A 16,704-nucleotide genomic window follows, 5' to 3' on the forward strand; every position below is an offset into this window, starting at 1 on the left:
AGCCGCTGGCACCGCCCGCCTGGCACACCCCGGGGACGCGTCCCTTGTCCCCACAAGAAGACACAGGGGACCCTCCGTGGGTCCTGGGGGGGCCGCAGTCGGGGTGGGGGTGTCCGGAGGAAACTCCTGTCCCCTCACTGTCCCCTCACTGTCCCCTCACTGTCCCCTCCTGGCTCCCAAGGCCGGGCAGGGGACAGCGGTGACCCCGTGGTCAATGCCCGCATTTCCAGAGGGAAAAACCCCTCCGTCCCACCCCTGGATGCTGTGGGTGGCTGCATCCCTGTCCTCATCCCTGAGTGACCCTTGTCCACCCTGGGATGTCCTTTGTGGTCCCACCCCTGTCCATTCCCTGTCCCTGAACGTCCCTTCCCTGCTGCTGTCCCCTGCCCATCCCAGCTGGAATGACAGAGGCGGGAGATGCCAGCCCAGGAGCCGGTCCTGTGGCCTCTGTCCAGGCTCTGTGGCCTCTGTCCGTCCCCTGTGACCCCTGTCCGGGCTCTGTGGCCTCTCTCCGGGCCCGAATTCCCGGTGTTCCCGCGGCTGTCGCCGCCGGTTCGGGTGTTTATTTGTTCTGGTGGTGCCGCGCTGGCTCCGGGCGCCCGGAGGAAGTTGTTGTTGACACAGAATTTTCTTAATGGTGTCGCGGAGAACTCGCGCTTGGCAGCGGCGGTGCTGGGGGCTGGCATTCCCGGGAATGCGGGGTGTCGGGGGCTGGCATTCCCGAGAATGCGGGGTGTCGGGGGCTGGAATTCCTGGGAATGCGGGATGTCGGGGGCTGGCATTCCCGGGAATGCGGGGTATCGGGGGCTGGCATTCCCTGGGGCAGACCTGGGATGCGGGCAGGGAAACGCCTGCTCAGGAGGGACTCGGGGAGCGCCTCGGGGCTGGCAGGGACACGGGGACATCTCGGGGGGCTGGCGCAGCCCTCGGCAGCATCCCAGCTGCAGGTTTGGGATGCTACGTCTCCCTGGAATTCCCTGTGCGCCCTGGGCTGCTCTGGGGGATTTTTCCAACCCCCACCTTTGTCCCACAAGTGGAGCTCTGTCCCTTTTGGGGACAGGGTGGGGACAATGACACCGCCAGCATGGGAGGAGCCATCTCGGGGTGCAGTGGGGGGATAACGGGAGATGATCCTGCTGTGCCCTGCCCTGAGCCCCTCGCTGGGCCCTGTTGGCTCCAGCCCTGTCACTCTGGTGACTCTGCCACCCCCCGGCCGTGTCCCGGTGTCCCCAAGGCTTGAGGCCATCATTCCTCCCAGTTTTCTGCACCTCCACCCACTCTCCTGTCACACGTGGCTCCGTTTCCCTCCCAAAATTGTCCCCCGTGCCACCTCAGGGCGGGTGCTGGGTCCTGGCTGTGCCAGCTGGTGCCGCAGGTGACTCGGGGCTCGTGTCATGGCACTGGAGTCACCTCCTGCCACCGCGGAGCCTTTGAGGTGCTGCTCGCACCCCCAAATTTGGGTGCGGGGCTCATTCCCTCAGCAGTTTCTCCACGGCGGTTTTGGGATGCTCTGCTGAGTCCAAGCGGCCTGAGCCGGGCCAGGCCCTGCTGGCTGTCCCCATCCCAGCTGTCCCCATCGCCAGGCTCTGTCCATCCGTCTGTCCAGCTGTTTCCTGTGCTCGCTGTTTCCTTGCCTCGCGGGTCTGTGTCAGCCTTTGTCCGTCTGTCAGCCCCGACCAGGCTGTTTCCGTCTCCACGTCTGCCTGTGCCAGTCCCTGTCACTCCTGTCCCTCTGTCCTGGCGTTTCCTGTCCGTGTGTCCTTCCGTCCAGCAATGCCCGGCCTTGGCCTCACCCTGCTGGTTCTTGTCCGGCTTTCCCTGTCCTGCTTCTCCTGGAATCCCTCTGCCAGCTCCCTCTGTGCCCGTCCTGGTCAGCTCGTGGTCCCTGTCCCTCTGTCCTGGCTGGTCCTGTCCTGGGTGTCCCTGGGTGACACATCCCAGTCCCCATCCTCATCCCTGGGTGTCCTGTCCCTGTCCCTGGGTGTCCCTTTCCTGTTCCTGGGAGTCCCGTGTCCATCCCAGTCCCGGTGTCCTGGTGCCTGCTCTGGTCCCCATCCCAGAGCCAGCTCGGTGCCGGTTCCTGCTGTCCCGGTGCCGGTTCCCATTCCCACCCTTCCTCCCCGGTGCTGGTCCCCATTCCCAGCCTGCCATCCCGGGGTTGGTGCTGGTTCCCCTGTCCCGGTGCCGGTTCCCATTCCTGCCCCGCAATCCTGGTGCCAGTGCCGGTTCTGCTGTCCCAGTGCCGGTCCCCGTTTCCACCCTGCAATCCCGGTGCTGGTTCTGCTGTCCTGGTGCCGGTTCTGCTGTCCCGGTGCCGGTCCCGCTGACCCGGTGCCGGTTCTGCTGTCCCGGTCCCCGTTCGCAGCCCGCCCCCCGGTGCCGGTGCCGAGCCGGTCCCTCCCGCCGGGCGGGCCGTACCGAGCCTCCCGCGCCCCGCCCGCCGCCGCGGGCACCCGGAGGAGGCGGAGCCGCACCCGGGGCCGGGGCCGCCGCCGGCCCAGCCCGAGCCGAGCCGAGCCGAGCCCAGCCGGACCGCAGCGTGCGGGGCCGGGCCGGGCCGAACCCAACACCGTGCGGGGCCGCACCGGGCAGCGCCGCGCGGGGCTGCGCCGAACCGAGCCGTGCGGAGCCGGGCCGGGCCGAACCGAGCCCGCCCGCCGCGCCCCGATGAATGGGATCGCCTTCTGCCTGGTCGGGATCCCGCCGTCCGCCCCCGCGGTGAGCGACACCCGCCACACCGGCGACACCGGGGACCCGCTGGGGTCGCGGGAATGGGGATTGGGAGCGGCGCTGGGCGGTACTGGGGGGACTGGGGAGGGCGTAGGCTCGGCCAGATGGGGTCTGGGAGGAACTGGGGGATACTGGGTGGACTGGGGAGGGCGTAGGCTCGGGGAAATGGGGTCTGGGAGGAAATGGAGGTACTGGGTGAGCTGTAGGTTTGGGGGAATAGGGACTGGGGGAACTGGGAGGTACTGGGAGAGCGTAGGGCCGGGACTGGGATGGCGCCGAGGTCTGGCACTGGGGCCGGGTGTTGGGTGATGTCCCCCGGGGACAGGACCGGGACCGAGCCGGTTCCCCGGAGCGGGACCGGGGGGTGTCCAGCACACCCCCCCCACCCCCCCCCACGCCATGTCCCGGGCGTTGGTGGCCACGGTGGCCTGTCCCCAGCCACAGCGGCGTCGTGGCAGGGCGGAGGGGCTGCGGCGCCTGGATGCGGGCCCGGAGCCGAGGGGGAGACCCCGGGAAGGAGCTGCCCCTTCCCGGGACGAGACCCACGGACACCCACGCACTTCCTCCGAAACTCCCGGGGCCGGCTCCGCGTGCCTCCGGCGGATCCATCCCCGCCAGCGCCCGGCTCTAGGCAGGCAGCAACCCCCCCCGGAATGCCCAGGAACCCCTGGAGCTCAAACCCACCCCCCAAAACTCCGAGCAGCCCCCCAGGATTTTCCGACCCGCGGGTGGGCACCGGCATCGCCCGGCGCCGCTGCAGCGGAGGGCGATTCCCGTCTCCCGGTGGTGCCAAGGAAGGCCAGCCCAGCCCTGGCTAAATCCCCATTTCCTGCCCGTTTTGTGCCAAAATCCTCGGCGTGGGGATGAGGACAGCGCTGGGGGGATGTGGGGCTGGGGTTTGGTGGCGGTGGGGACCCCGCGGTGTGGCACTGGCAGAGGCTGCGCGTCCTCCTCGCCCCACAGCTGAATTTGGCCTCTGTTCCTCAGTTCCTGGTGTGGTTTTTTTTTGAACTCGGCTTCCTCGGCCCCGGCCGTGGGGGTAATAACCGGCCTCAAAGGATTAATTGGGGTGTGCGAAATGGCTCGGGGATGAGGAGCTGCTGGGCGAGCGGCTGAGCATTAATCATGGTTCCTCCTGGGATTCATCCCTGCTCACTCCGCGCCGCTGGGCGCTGCCGCTCGGGGTTTTGGGATGGGGTGTGGGAATGTTGAAATCGCCTTTTCTGCTGCGTTTTGGGGTGAAATGTGCCCTGCTGGGGGGCGGCACCCGGGGCAAGGCTCGAGTCGCTGATTTGGGGCGCTGGGGGGGTTTGGGGCGCTGGGGGATTTGGGGCGCTGGGGGGATTTGGGGTGAATTTAGAGGGGTTCATTACCCAGCACGCGTGGGAACGAAGGCTCTTTGCCATCCTCCTGTGAGGATTTAGTGCTGCACCCACAGAAATCCTGCCCGGCGGCCGCCCCCAGGGCTGTGGGGCAGGGACGGTGTCCCACCGTCCCCAAACCCTCTCCTACCCCTTGTGGCTCCTGCCCCCGAACCCCTTCTGCTGCTTCTACTCGACAAATTGAGTTTCTTAACTCAGTTTTCTTATTTTCTTTTATTTTTTTTTTTTTTTTTCCCTTTCCCCCCCTCCTTTCTCTCTGAACCCTGAACTTGAAAGACAGGAAAAGCCTGTGCTCGGGGCTGCTGCCGCAATCGCGCCTCGCCAGCGCCAAAGCTGGCACGGGCAGCGGGCCCGGGCCACGCGGTGCCACCGCGGGGTCCCGCTGGTCACCCCGGGGTTGGGACAGCCCTGCCAGGGCTCCGACCTCTGCGGCTCAACCTCGCCGTGTCCCTGTCACCGCTGGCACCCGGCCCCGCGGGGACACCGGGGGGGTGATGTGTGATCCTAAACCCCCCCCGGGCAGGGTCTGCTGCGGGCCCCGGCGTTGTTTGGGGTTTGGGGACCGTGGGTTTGGGGGTTTTTTTGGGGGGTTCAGCTCGGGTTGGGGTCGGTGTGGGGGATGCTGAGCGTGGGAGCGGCTCCAAAGTGGAATTTGGAGCCTCTCCCCGGTTCACGTGGAGAAAACACCCGGGGGTGAGGGGGGTTATCCTGGGAAGCTGCCGAGCCCCGGGATGGCCTTTTATTCTCATTAAAAGGGAAAAAACAGGATTAGGTTTCAAGTCGCTGCCGTCCCATTAATAAACCAAGTTTGTCTTCGGCAAGGCAGCAAGACCTGATTTAAAAAGGAATGGAGATAGATGACCTATTTTAAGCTCTCAAGTTGGAAAATATCGACCTGGCTGCCTCCAGCCTGCCAGCGGCGGGGCCGGCTGTGCCAGCTGGGCCACGCCGCGCTCCCAAAACCCGCCCGGCTCTCCCAAAACCGTCACAAGCTCTCCCAAAACCGTCACAGCTCTCCCAAAACCGTCACAGCTCTCCCAAAACCGTCACAGCTCTCCCAAAACCGTCACAGCTCTCCCAAAACCGTCACAGCTCTCCCAAAACCCTCCTGGCTATCCCAAAACCGTCACAAGCTCTCCCAAAACCCGCCCGGCTCTCCCAAAACCGTCACAGCTCTCCCAAAACCGTCACAGCTCTCCCAAAACCGTCGCAGCTCTCCCAAAACCGTCACAGCTCTCCCAAAACCGTCACAGCCCTCCCAAAACCGTCACAGCTCTCCCAAAACCGTCACAGCCCTCCCAAAACCGTCACAGCTCTCCCAAAACCGTCGCAGCTCTCCCAAAACCCGCCCGGCTCTCCCAAAACCGTCACAAGCTCTCCCAAAACCGTCACAGCTCTCCCAAAACCGTCACAGCTCTCCCAAAACCGTCGCAGCTCTCCCAAAACCGTCACAGCTCTCCCAAAACCGTCACAAGCTCTCCCAAAACCGTCACAGCTCTCCCAAAACCGTCACAGCTCTCCCAAAACCGTCACAGCTCTCCCAAAACCCTCCTGGCTATCCCAAAACCCGCCCGGCTCTCCCCAGACCCTCCTGGCTATCCCAAAACCCTCCTAGCTCTCCCAAAATCCACTTGGCTCTCCTAAAACCCACTTGTCTCTCCCAAAACCATCACAGCTCTCCCCAGACCCACCCAGCTCTCCCCAAAACCTGCCCGGTTCTCCCAAAATCCACCCAGCTCTCCCAAAACCCTCTCAGCTCTTCCAAAACCCTCCTGGCTCTCCCCAAACCATCACAGCTCTCCCCAAACCCTCCTGGCTCTCCCAAAACCCTCACGGCTCTCCCAAAACCCCCCTGGCTATCCCAAAATCCACCTGGCTATCCCAAAATCCACCTGGCTATCCCAAAACCCCCCTGGCTATCCCAAAACCCCCCTGGCTATCCCAAAACCCCCCTGGCTATCCCAAAACCCCCCTGGCTATCCCAAAATCCTTATGGCTATCCCAAAACCATCACAGCTCTCCCCAAAACCACCCAGCTCTCCCAAAACCCTCCCAGCTCTCCCAAAACCCTCCCAGCTCTCCAGGAGCCGGCCTGGCTCAGGCTGCCTCAGATCGCTGCCTCAAACGCGCCGCTGACCTCCTGCCCGGAGCACCCGGAGCAGTCGCCTCCTTTCTCCGTGGCAGCTTCTCCCCAGAAGTTCATTAATTCCTCCCTAATTGGCAGCCTGGGCACACCTTGGCGTGGCGCAAGACCTGCTGCGGCGGTGTGGTCCGGCAGGCCGGTGCCACCACGGCCGCGCCAGGGTCACATTCCCGATGGGTTTGGTGTCCCCGGGCTTTGGAGAGAGGTGGATTTCAGGGATGGAGGGTGTCGGGGTGTGGGGCTGGCCCCGGTCTTTGGGAGGGTGGGGCTGGATGTGGGGAAGAGGGGATGAGTTGTCCCAAAGTGACCAAAATGAGGCAGCGGTGACAATGGGGATGGGACCTGGTGACAGTGGGGATGGGACCTGGTGACAGTGGGGATGGCCCTGGTGACAGTGGGGATGGGACCTGGTGGCCATGGGATGGAGCATGGTGGCCACTGGGATGGGACATGGTGACCATAGGCATGGTCCTGGTGACCACGAGGATGGCCCTGGTGACAGTGGGGATGGCCCTGGTGACCACAGGGATGGACCCTCCTCTCTCCCCCACTGGAACCCACTGGAACCCACTGGAACCCACTGGAACCCCTTTCCCAGAAGGATTTGGGATTCCAGGAGCCATCCCAGGCCAGGGAACAGATTCCTGCCACAGCCCTGAGCCCCAGCCTCGTGTCCCCTTCAGCCACCAGCCAGGTCCCCATCACCCCTCCGCTCACCCACCACCGGTGACACCCCTTGACCTGTCACCGCACACCCCGGGGTGCCCACGGTGACCGTCCCCCCCCCCGCCATCCACCGAGGGTGACAGAGGGTCCCTTGATGGGCCCGAGCGCGTGGGGCAGCCCCGGGGCGGGTGGGACAGAGCCCGGTGGCTCCAGGGGACAATCGGGCCATTGTGGCACATAGTGGCTCTTTCTCCGCCGCGCCGGGCGGGGGCCGGGCTGCGGTGCCAGCGCTTTCCAGGGCCAAGCGTGGTCCCCAGCGGGGCTGGCGGTGACTGGTGTGGCAGCAGTGGCAGGACATCGATGTCCCCGGCCAGGGAGGGGACGCTGACTGGACGTTCGGCCGATGGACGCGTGTGGGCTGCGGAAAAATGTCCGGCTGCTCCTCACGCTGCTGGGGAGCTGCCACCGCAGCTTGGTGTCCCCAAATCCGTGTCCCCAAAGCCACCTCCTGTCCTCGCTGTGGCCGGGGGGAAGCTCAGGACCCCCTTTTGGCTCCTTGTTTTCAGCAGCCAGCCAGGGCTGTGGGATTTGGCTGAGCTCCCTCCCAAACCCTCAGGCGTCACGCCGAGGTTGTCCCTCGTGTCAGGGGGGGGTTCATGGCCACTGTCCCCACCCCGGGACACCCATCCTTGAACGGGGCCGGGGCTGGAGGGAGCTGCAGCCTCCCCCTGACCTCCCCGGCTCGGATTTTCCGCCGCGGAGGAGCGGGAGCGGAGCGCAAGGTGCCTCTCGGAGCCGCCGGAGGAAATGGCTCATTGTTGTTAGCCCGGCTGAAAAAAAAACCACCCAGAGACCCGAAAAACGGCCGTAATGAGGCCAGCTTCTATTTGAGGGCTTCCATGGGAAAAACAGGAAACGGAATCCTGTTACTTTTCTAGGGCCCGCTGCTGATAACGCCGTTTTTAGGACGGGGCAGAGGAGGAGGAGCTGGGGATGAAGGACATCGTGGTCCCGCTTCCTCGTGGAAGATAAAAACTCCTCCTTGGAGCGGCTCTGGCTCCGTGGTTCCCGTCTTTCCGCTGGCTCTGGTGTGTCCCCAACCTTGTCCCTGCCTCGGGGCTGCTTTCCCTGCCGGCACTGAGAGTTGGGGACAATCCGTGAGGGATGAGGGACTGGGAGAGCTGGGATGTGGGAATGGGCAGAGCACGGCGCCGTGGGGAGGGACTCGCTGTGTCCCCAGAAGCGGCCCTGGCTGTCCTGGGATGTGTCCTGTGAGTGTCCCCCAGCCCTGTGGGTCTGTCCCCACCGCCCAGAGGTGCTCCCGTGGCATTCAGGAGCGGGATTCAGGGATGGCGCCGCGTCCTGCCCTCCTGGGTTTGTGGCGCGTGCACGCTGTCACCTCAGCGCGGTGACATCAGCCGGTGGCACCCGCAGGGATGTTCGGGGGGGACAATCTAACAATTCCAGCCCAGGGATTCCTCCAGGGACCGGCGGAACCACGCGGCCGGAGATCCACGGTGGGCACCGGGGCTGCCCAGGAGAGGCCGGGAAAGGGAACGAGGCTCTCAGGCCACATTCCCAAATTCCTCTGGATGTGGCAGCAGGGACCTCCCCCCGTCCGGGGGAGAGCTGGAGCTGCTGCTTTGAGATGGAATGAGATCCCTGCGGATCCAGGGATGGTGTCTGGGGTGGACAATGCCAGGAGGGAGCTGGGTTTGGTGACAGGACGGAGCCACGCTGGGACCCGGTGTGGGCTGGGGAGGAGACGCTGTCCAGATAAAAGTTGGTGTTGGGAAGGAAGGAAGGAAGGATTTCCTTCCCCGTGTTGACACCCAACCCGCAGCGGCAGGAATGTCACAGGGATGCTCGGTGGCTTCTCCTTGGCTCTGGTGTCACCTGGGCAGTGTCACCACCCCGCTCCCGGCTGCTCCGGGGGTGACGGGGATGAGGATGAGGGTCCTTGATTGGTGTGGGGTGGGGTTTGGGAAAAGGGCAGTGCCCATCCAGCCCCCAGTGCTGGATCTGCTGTGGGACCCCCGTCCTGGGCTGTCCCCAGAGCTGGCAGTGGGGACAGGGACCCCCAGCCCTGAGCCCTGCCGACTTTTCCATGGCCAGGGACCCCCAGCCCTGAGCCCTGGTGGCTTTTCCATGGCCAGGGACCCCCAGCCCTGAGCCCTGGCGACTTTTCCGTTCCCCCACGATGTCCCAGAGGTTTGTGGGGTCCCAGTGGTGCCGTGAGGGGCTCGGGGGGTGCTGTTGACAGCCGGGCCATGGGGAAAGAGGCTGTTGGGAATCTCCAGGGATGCTTGGAGCAAACCCTTCTGGCATCAGCCGAGAGTCATCACCAGCACTCCCACCCTGCCCAGATGTGGTGCATCCATCCCTGGGGATCCTGCCAGGCTGGGACATGGCACAGGGAGGCAGCCGGGGGGTTTCTCTCCATCACCGAGGTGTTTTTGCCTCCTTTTCCCTCCTTTTCCCTCCTTTTCCCTCCTTTTCTCTCCTTTTCCCAGCGCTGCTCCTCCCGCCTGGGATGCGCCTCCACTCCCACCCCTCTTTCCCCCCATTCCCCGCGGGATCCAGCCGGGTGGGATTGGGGTGGGGGCATTCCAGGGGGCTGCAGCATCCCGGGGGGGGCTTGTGGAGCACGAGCTGCCTGTGTGCGAGCACCCCCCTAAAATCCCTTCTGAGCCGCAAAGCTCCTCAGCCCTGGTTTGAGTTAAAGAGAATTAAAATGCTTTCTCCCGCCGATCCCTAATCCCAGGGGCTGCGGCACGGCCGGGAGGGATCCCCCGGATGCTCCCGGCGTGGTCACCTGTCCCCAGCCCCGTTCTGGTGTCACTTCACCGCCTCCAGGCCCGGTCCGGGAGCATCCCCGCCCTGCCCGGGGGTGTGGGTGGGTGCGGGCAGCTCCGGCCGGCAGGGGACCATCCGTCCCGGCTCTTTTTGGGGCTGCAGCCCCCCCAAAAGCTGCCTGGAACCCAGGAAAGGCGTGTGGGACCCCCGACCCCCTTCCCCATGGCAGGTGGGAGCCGGCAGCAGCTTTGCCGTGAAAGGGCTGGAAATCGGTTGTTGTTTCAGCAGGGCTTTCTCCTCCTCCAGAATCCCATTAAAACCTCATTTTTCTGACCCTAATCTCAGCTGGCCCTGGCTGGGGGGATTAGCGCTGGTGTCCCCCCCGCGCTGGATCCGGGCGGGAGAAGCGCGGCCGGAGGAGGGCGGCGGTGTGGCCGCGGTGGTGGCAGCGCTGCTGTCCCTGTCCTTGTCCCTGTCCCTTGTCCCTGTCCCTGTCCCTGTCCCTGTCCCTGTCCCTTGTCCCTGTCCCTGTCCCCGTCCCTGTCCCTGTCCCTGTCCCTGTCCCTGTCCCTGTCCCTGTCCCTGTCCCTGTCCCTGTCCCTGTCCCTGTCCCTGTCCCTGTCCCTGTGCTGTCCCAGGGGTGACGTTATCCCCGCCGCGTGCCAGGGGTGGCGGTGGCGCGGCTGGCAGTGTCCCACAGCTGGTGACAGGGCCCGGGCTGGGACCAGCGGCTGCGCCCCGGAGATGTCACCGCGCTCGGTGCTGGGCCAGCGGGGGGGGACAGGGTGGGGACAGGGGGGGAGGCCCCTCAGTACTGGCAGGTGTGGGAGCAGGGCCGTGTGTCCCTCTGTCCGTGTGTCCCCCTGTCCGTGTGTCCGGTGTCCATGTGTCCGGTGTCCGTGTGTCCCCCTCTGTCCGTGTGTCTGTGTGTCCGTGTGTCCGTGTGTCCCCTCTGTCCGTGTGTCTGGTGTCCGTGTGTCTGTGTGTCCCCTCTGTCCGTGTGTCCGTGTGTCCGTGTGTCTGTGTGTCCCCCTGTCCGTGTGTCCATGTGTCCGGTGTCCGGTGTCCGTGTGTCCGGTGTCCGTGTGTCCGGTGTCCGTGTGTCCGTGTGTCCGTGTGTCCGTGTGTCCCCTGTCCGTGTGTCCGTGTGTCTGTGTGTCCGTGTGTCCGTGTGTCCGGTGTCCGTGTGTCCGTGTGTCCGTGTGTCCGTGTGTCCGTGTGTCTGGTGTCCGTGTGTCCGGTGTCCGTGTGTCTCTGTGTCCCTCTGTCCGTGTGTCCGTGTGTCCGTGTGTCCGTGTGTCCGGTGTCCCCTGTCCGTGTGTCCGTGTGTCCGGTGTCCCCTGTCTCTGTCCGTGTGTCCGTGTGTCCGGTGTCCCCTGTCCCCTGTCCGTGTGTCCGTGTGTCCGGTGTCCCCTGTCCGTGTGTCCGTGTGTCCGTGTGTCCGGTGTCCGTGTGTCCCCCTGTCCGTGTGTCCGGTGTCCGTGTGTCCGGTGTCCGTGTGTCCCGGGGCCGGCAGCGGGCCCGGTGCATGCCGGGAGCTCCTGTTTGGCCGCGTATTTAGGACACTCCTGTGCAAAACACGAACATTCTGGAAGGCGTCCAGGCGCGCTCGCATTCCTCGGGGTGGAATCTGCCCCCGCCAGCGCCGCCTGACCTTTCCCTCTTTGGGCCGCGGGAATAATCCCGGGGATCGCGCCCTCCCTGTCCCCCCCCCAGGGCTGGGGACCCCCTCCCCAAACCCCCTGCAGGCTTCTGGGGCGGCTCAGCGGGGACTCAGGGAGGTGACAGGATGGCACCCAGTGTCCCCAGCTGTCCCGGGACCCCCGGCCGGATCCAGCCCCGCCATTCCCGGCTGGATTTTTCCCCCTTTGAGGCGGGAAGCGAAGCCCCACCGGGCGCTGCTGGCACCCACAGCCCCGTCCGGTTGCTCCAGCTCTGCGAGCCGGGACACGCCAGCTCCTTGTCCCCGGGCTGGGGCGAGGCCACCGGGCTGTCCCCGGGGTGGCTCCGCTGGCGGACCCCCGGCACGGGCACCGGGTGACATCAGGGTGGCCCGGGTCGGGGCGGGGGGGGTGGCAGGGATTTTGGCTCCCACTTTTCTCCATCCCGGTTTCTCACACCGTGTTTCTCACACGGTGCCCTGGGTGTGCCGAGGGGTCCTTGGGGACACGGCTGTCACCACCCCACCCCGGCCAGCCGGACTCGGCGGGGGTGTCACTTTGGGTGGGCGCTGGGGACACTCTGGACAGCGCAGCGGGCACAGGGTGGGGGCTCAGTGTGACATTGGCAGTGTCCCCTCGCTGCCAGCCCGGGGGGCTCTGCGGCATCACCCTGGCGCTGTGGGGCTGGGGGTGACCCACACGGAGCGGAGCGGGAGGGCCCCGAGGCCCCGGGGATGCAATCCCAGCAATTCCCGGCATTTCCCGGCGTGGCCGCACGTGCCTCGCTCTCCTCGGCCTCCAGCACGGCAGGAATGCGGCGCGGGACCCCCTCGAGCGGGGACAGGGACAGGCAGAGCGGGAGGGGACAGCCCAGGGGGGGCACTGCCAACCCCCGGCCCCAAACCCGGCTGTGCCAGGCTCCCCGAGGTGCCGCTCTTTTCCTTATCCCCCCCAAATTCTGGGAGAGTGGCTTGGGGAAGGGGATTTGTCCCCGTGCGGGCAGCAGCGACAAGGGTGGTGTTGTCCCAGGTGTCCCCAGCGCTGTCAGGGGGCCTGGGTGGGACCGCGGAGGGTGGTGGCTTTGTGCCGGGGGGGGACAACAGGGGACAGGTGTCCCCCAAAATGAGCGGTGGGGCTGAGGGGGGGCTCTGGGTTCAATTCCAGCTGGGAATTGTCCTTGGAGCCACCGCCGCAGGCGCTGAGGGAGGCCTGAGGAGCTGTGTCTGGCTCTGGGGGGATATTTTTGGTCTCCACGGGGCTGTTTTGGTCCCCGGGGTCGGGGTTTGGTCCTCGGGGTGCAGGATACGTGTCCCCCCCTCTCCTCCCGCTGCCAGGCCGCTGCCGAGTGCTGGGGACAGAGAGGGGACCGGGGGTGTCCCGCAGCACCTCCCCGGCTCTCCCGGGGGTGACAGAGGGTGACAACACCCCGAGGATGTCCCCCCGCTCCGTGTCCCCGGCATCGCCCGGTGCCCTGCGGAAAGGAAGGAAGGAAGGGGCCGGGAGGAGGGAGAGGAGGAAGCGGGGAGGGTGGGATGCTGCCCGGGGTGATGGAGGAAGAAGGGGGCGGATAGGAAGGGAAAAAAAAAGGAAAAAAAAGAAAAAAGAAAAAAAAGAAGGAAGAAAAAAAAAGAAAAAAAGAAGGATAAAAAAAAGGAGGGAAAAAGAAAGGGAAAAAAATGAAAGGGCAAAAAAAAAAAAAAGAAAAAAGGGAAAGTCCTGGCAAAGTGACGCCTCAGGCGGCGGGGTGGGGGCGCTGGGGGCGGGGGTCTGGCTGGGGGCGGTGGGCTGGGCACTGATCCCTGCCAGCAGCTGGAGCCGCAGCCGGGACGTGTGGCTGCCCGCCCTCCCTCCCTCCATCCTTCCATCCATCCCTCCCTCCCTCTTTCCATCCCTCCCTCCCTCCATCCGGGGGGTGGCTGGGTGGGGGTTGTGCCGCTCGGGGGGTGCTGAGCGAGCGACCGAGCGCCGAACCGGCAGCTCCGCCGGCCTGCGAGCTCCGCGCATCGCCCCCCGCCCACCCCCATGGGGGTCCCGACCCCCGGCTGAGAAGCCCTGAACGCCGGCGGGATGGTGGAGGAGAGCACGGGCGGGGCGGCGCGGGGGTCGCGGCGGGGTCCCTGCCGGCCCCCCCCGGCCCCCAGCCCCAAGAGGCTGTGGAGCGTGGAGCGCTCCGGGAGGGGCTGGCGCCTGGAGCGGCCGGTCGGGGTGGATTGCAGCTCCCCCGAGCCCCGCTGCATCTGGCTGAGCAGCCTGCGCCGCCACGCCGCCGCCCCCGACCCCCGCCCGCCCCCGACCCCCCGCCCCGGCCGCGGGCTGAGAACCGAGCGGTGCCGCCGGGTGAGAGCCGGGGTTGGGGGGGAGGATTTGGAAGGGTGGAGGGGTCCCAGGAGGGAGGGTGGGCGGTGCGTGTGTCCCTTTGGTCCCCTCCTGTGGCCGAGGATCGGGGTCCAGCTCCCGGATCCTGCTCCTGCTGCGCCGTGTCCAGGAGCGGGGACAAATCCCGCGCCCCAAGACTTGGGGACAAGGCTCCTTTGTTCTGTGGGAGCGGGACCTGTCCCCTCTGTGTCCCCACAGTGACACGGGGGACAGGGACTCGGTGACACCTGCGCTGGGGTGGGGGTGGAGGAGCTCAGGGGAATTGGGGTGACCCGGGCAGGGGGGTCTGGATGTGACAGGCACAGGATCAAGGGGCTGCCCCCATCCCTGCAGCGCTCGTGGGATGGGGGTTTGGGAATGCTGGGGTGAGGAGGATGAGGATGGTGGAGCACGGCAGGAACCACCAGGGCGAGGTTAAAATCAAGGCAGAAATTTGGGAGGAGGGCCGGGGCTCTGGGGACAAGCGGCTGAGGTGACAAACTGGGTGACAACCCCGCCGCGGGGGGAAACCGGAGCATCTCAGCCAGCACGGGGCGAGTACCCCGAGGCCACAACCGGATGCTTTGAAACCCAAAATCCTCCAAATCCGCGTGCCGGAGAGGGAAACTGAGGCACAGCATCCAGCCTGGATGGTCAACCTGACACCTGGGGACGCGTCCCTGAGCTGGAGCCACGTTCTGGGCTGTGACACGGGGACACGTCCCCGTCCCCGCGGACCGCTGCTGCCGTTGGTGTCTGCAGCGATCCGAGCCCTCTCTCCGAGGCCTGTCCGTGCCGGTTAAAATCAGCGGGGCACATTCAGCTGTCAGCTTAAAAATAATCCGGCGAGCCGGCGGCCGACACAATGGAGGGCGCAGATGGGGCCGGGCGCCGCCGGGATGCTGCCGGCCCCCGAGGCCGAGCGCTGGGGGGGCCCCCGGGGGTGGGGGGCGCCTGTTGCCATCTGGGTCGGGCTTTTCCGCTGGGATTCGGCGGCAGCGCGGCGTTGGCAGCGGGGTTTTGCGGCTCGGCCGTGGTGCTGTTTTGGGGTTCTGGGTGGTTTGTGGGAGCAGCCAAGTTTTGGAGGGGGTCAGTGCGGTGTGTCCTGAGCGCAGGGACACCGTTCGCAGGGGGACAAGACCCCCGTGGTCACCCCGGGTTCCGTGCGGGACGTGCCGGACAGGGGGACACAGCCCGGCCCTGCCGTCAGATCTCCCCACCGGCAGCGAAAAGGCCCACTCAGCACAGGCACACACACAAAGGCTTTTTGTGCCTTGTCCCTTTGTGTCCCTTGTCCCCTCCCCGCTGCCCATCCATCGCTTCCACCCCGGCAGCCCCTGAATTTCAACACCCTCATCCCAGGAGGGGCTGAATCCCGGCTGGGGGAAGGAGCCAGGACTCGGGCAGGGTCCCTGGGGATCCCCGCGGGTCCCTCCCGCTCCCAGATTCCCAATTCCCCCGGGTTTGGCGGAGCTGGCCGGTGCCAGGACATCAGGCAGTGCCCTCTGCTCCCCTCGGCCGCGGAGCTGCTCCCAGCCCAGCCAGATGTGCAGCCACGGGGAGCAGCCCCGACCCTCAGCGGGGCTGTGCCGAGCCCTCCCGAGCTCTCCGGCTGTTTCTCCATCTCCCCGGTGCCAGGAGAGGTGCCCGTGGCTTCTCCACAGCCCCGTTCCCTCTCTGGGAGCTGTGGGGTGCAGCCACATCCCCTTGTCCCCATCTGCTGCTCGGGGCAGTGTCCCCTGCCACATCCCGACGTCCCTGCCCCGTTTTGGGAAGCCTCAGGCGGGTCCCACCGCCTCCCGCGCGGCTCTTTCCGGCTTTGCCCAGGGTTATTGCTGTGCCACGGTCAGAAGGGACCTTTTGTCCCCAAGTCCCGCGTCCCGTCCCCTTCATGTCCCCTCCTGGGTCCCATCCAGACCCCCAGGCACAGCTCATTTATTTTGATTTCCTTTCCATTCATCTCCTTCCCAAAGCTCCCACACAGGAGGAGCCGGGGAGGCCAGGAATTCTCTGGTGGGGGGCTGGGATTAGGGATTGCGGGAGGGGAAATTGGGGCAATTTTGGGCAGAGCTCAGCCCCTAGAAGTGACACCTTGTCCTTGTCCCTGCAGCCGACGCCGGGCCGGAGAGATGGGGCGTCCCCGAACGCCAACGCGCCCCCGGAGGGGGGATCCTTCCCCTGGGTGGGCCCCAAGACGGTGGCGCTGCGGAAGAGCTCCCAGGGCGGCTTCGGCTTCACCCTCCGCCACTTCATCGTGTACCCCCCGGAATCGGCCGTGCACTCGGCCAAGGTAGGGCTGGCAGCCGGGAAAAGCCGGGAATGCTGGAGCGGGACGCGGCTGGATGCAGGATGCTCCCGTTTGGGCTGAGGGTGGGCAGGGGGATGAGGAGGGGAGCGCCCATCGCCGGCTTTGTTGGGATTCCTGGAGCCGCCCCCAGCCACGAGATGCCCCGTGGCGATCCCAGCCTGGGATGGAGGAGCCCATGGAGCTGCTGGAAGAGGAGCTCTGGACAAGCAGCACCTCTGGAGACATCCCAGAGCCTTTTGGGATGTTTGTGGGAACGGAGAGGATCCCTCAGCCCCGAGCAGCGGCTGCGGCGTGGCTGGGAACGGCAGGAAAAGGCACCTCCGAGCCCCTGAGGCCAAGCAGGGCTGGCGGATTTTTGGCTCCCGGTTTCCTGGTTGTTGGTGGGGATTTTCCAACTGGATCTGCCCTGGGATCTGCGCTTTGCTCACGGTGACGTCATTTGGGAGGACGCGGCCTTGGCTTGGCACATCTGAGCCCGATCCGGGCAGTGCCGTTCCCCTCAGGGATGGAGAGATCCCACGGAACCACCCAGGAAAAGCTTCCAGCGTGGATGGAGAACCCTCCACACCCCAAGGGATGAGCTCCAAGCTCCGGGAATTCCGAACCCACTTCCCTCCCCGTTTTCTGTGGATGATGAGAGGAGAGTCCGGGATCTGGGGAGTC

At 65.9% G+C, this 16,704-nt stretch overlaps 1 protein-coding gene across 2 annotated transcripts in view; it reads left to right on the forward strand.

Moving 5' to 3' along the window:
- Positions 1–2,640: 2,640 nt before the first annotated feature.
- ARHGAP23 (Rho GTPase activating protein 23) overlaps positions 2,641–16,704 on the forward strand; it is a 29,993-nt gene continuing 15,929 nt past the window's right edge. For both annotated transcript variants that reach the window (XM_088068037.1, XM_088068038.1), the window contains exons 1-2: positions 2,641–2,718; positions 15,844–16,023. In XM_088068037.1, the coding sequence (XP_087924163.1) occupies positions 2,668–2,718; positions 15,844–16,023 (231 nt within the window). In that variant the 5' untranslated portion in view covers positions 2,641–2,667. The remainder of the gene's footprint in view (positions 2,719–15,843; positions 16,024–16,704) is intronic.

Source organism: Pseudopodoces humilis, chromosome 29 (genome assembly GCF_049639895.1).
Source record: "Pseudopodoces humilis isolate 2021_Gansu_Grassland_sample_001 chromosome 29, ASM4963989v1, whole genome shotgun sequence".
Lineage (NCBI taxonomy): Eukaryota > Metazoa > Chordata > Aves > Passeriformes > Paridae > Pseudopodoces > Pseudopodoces humilis.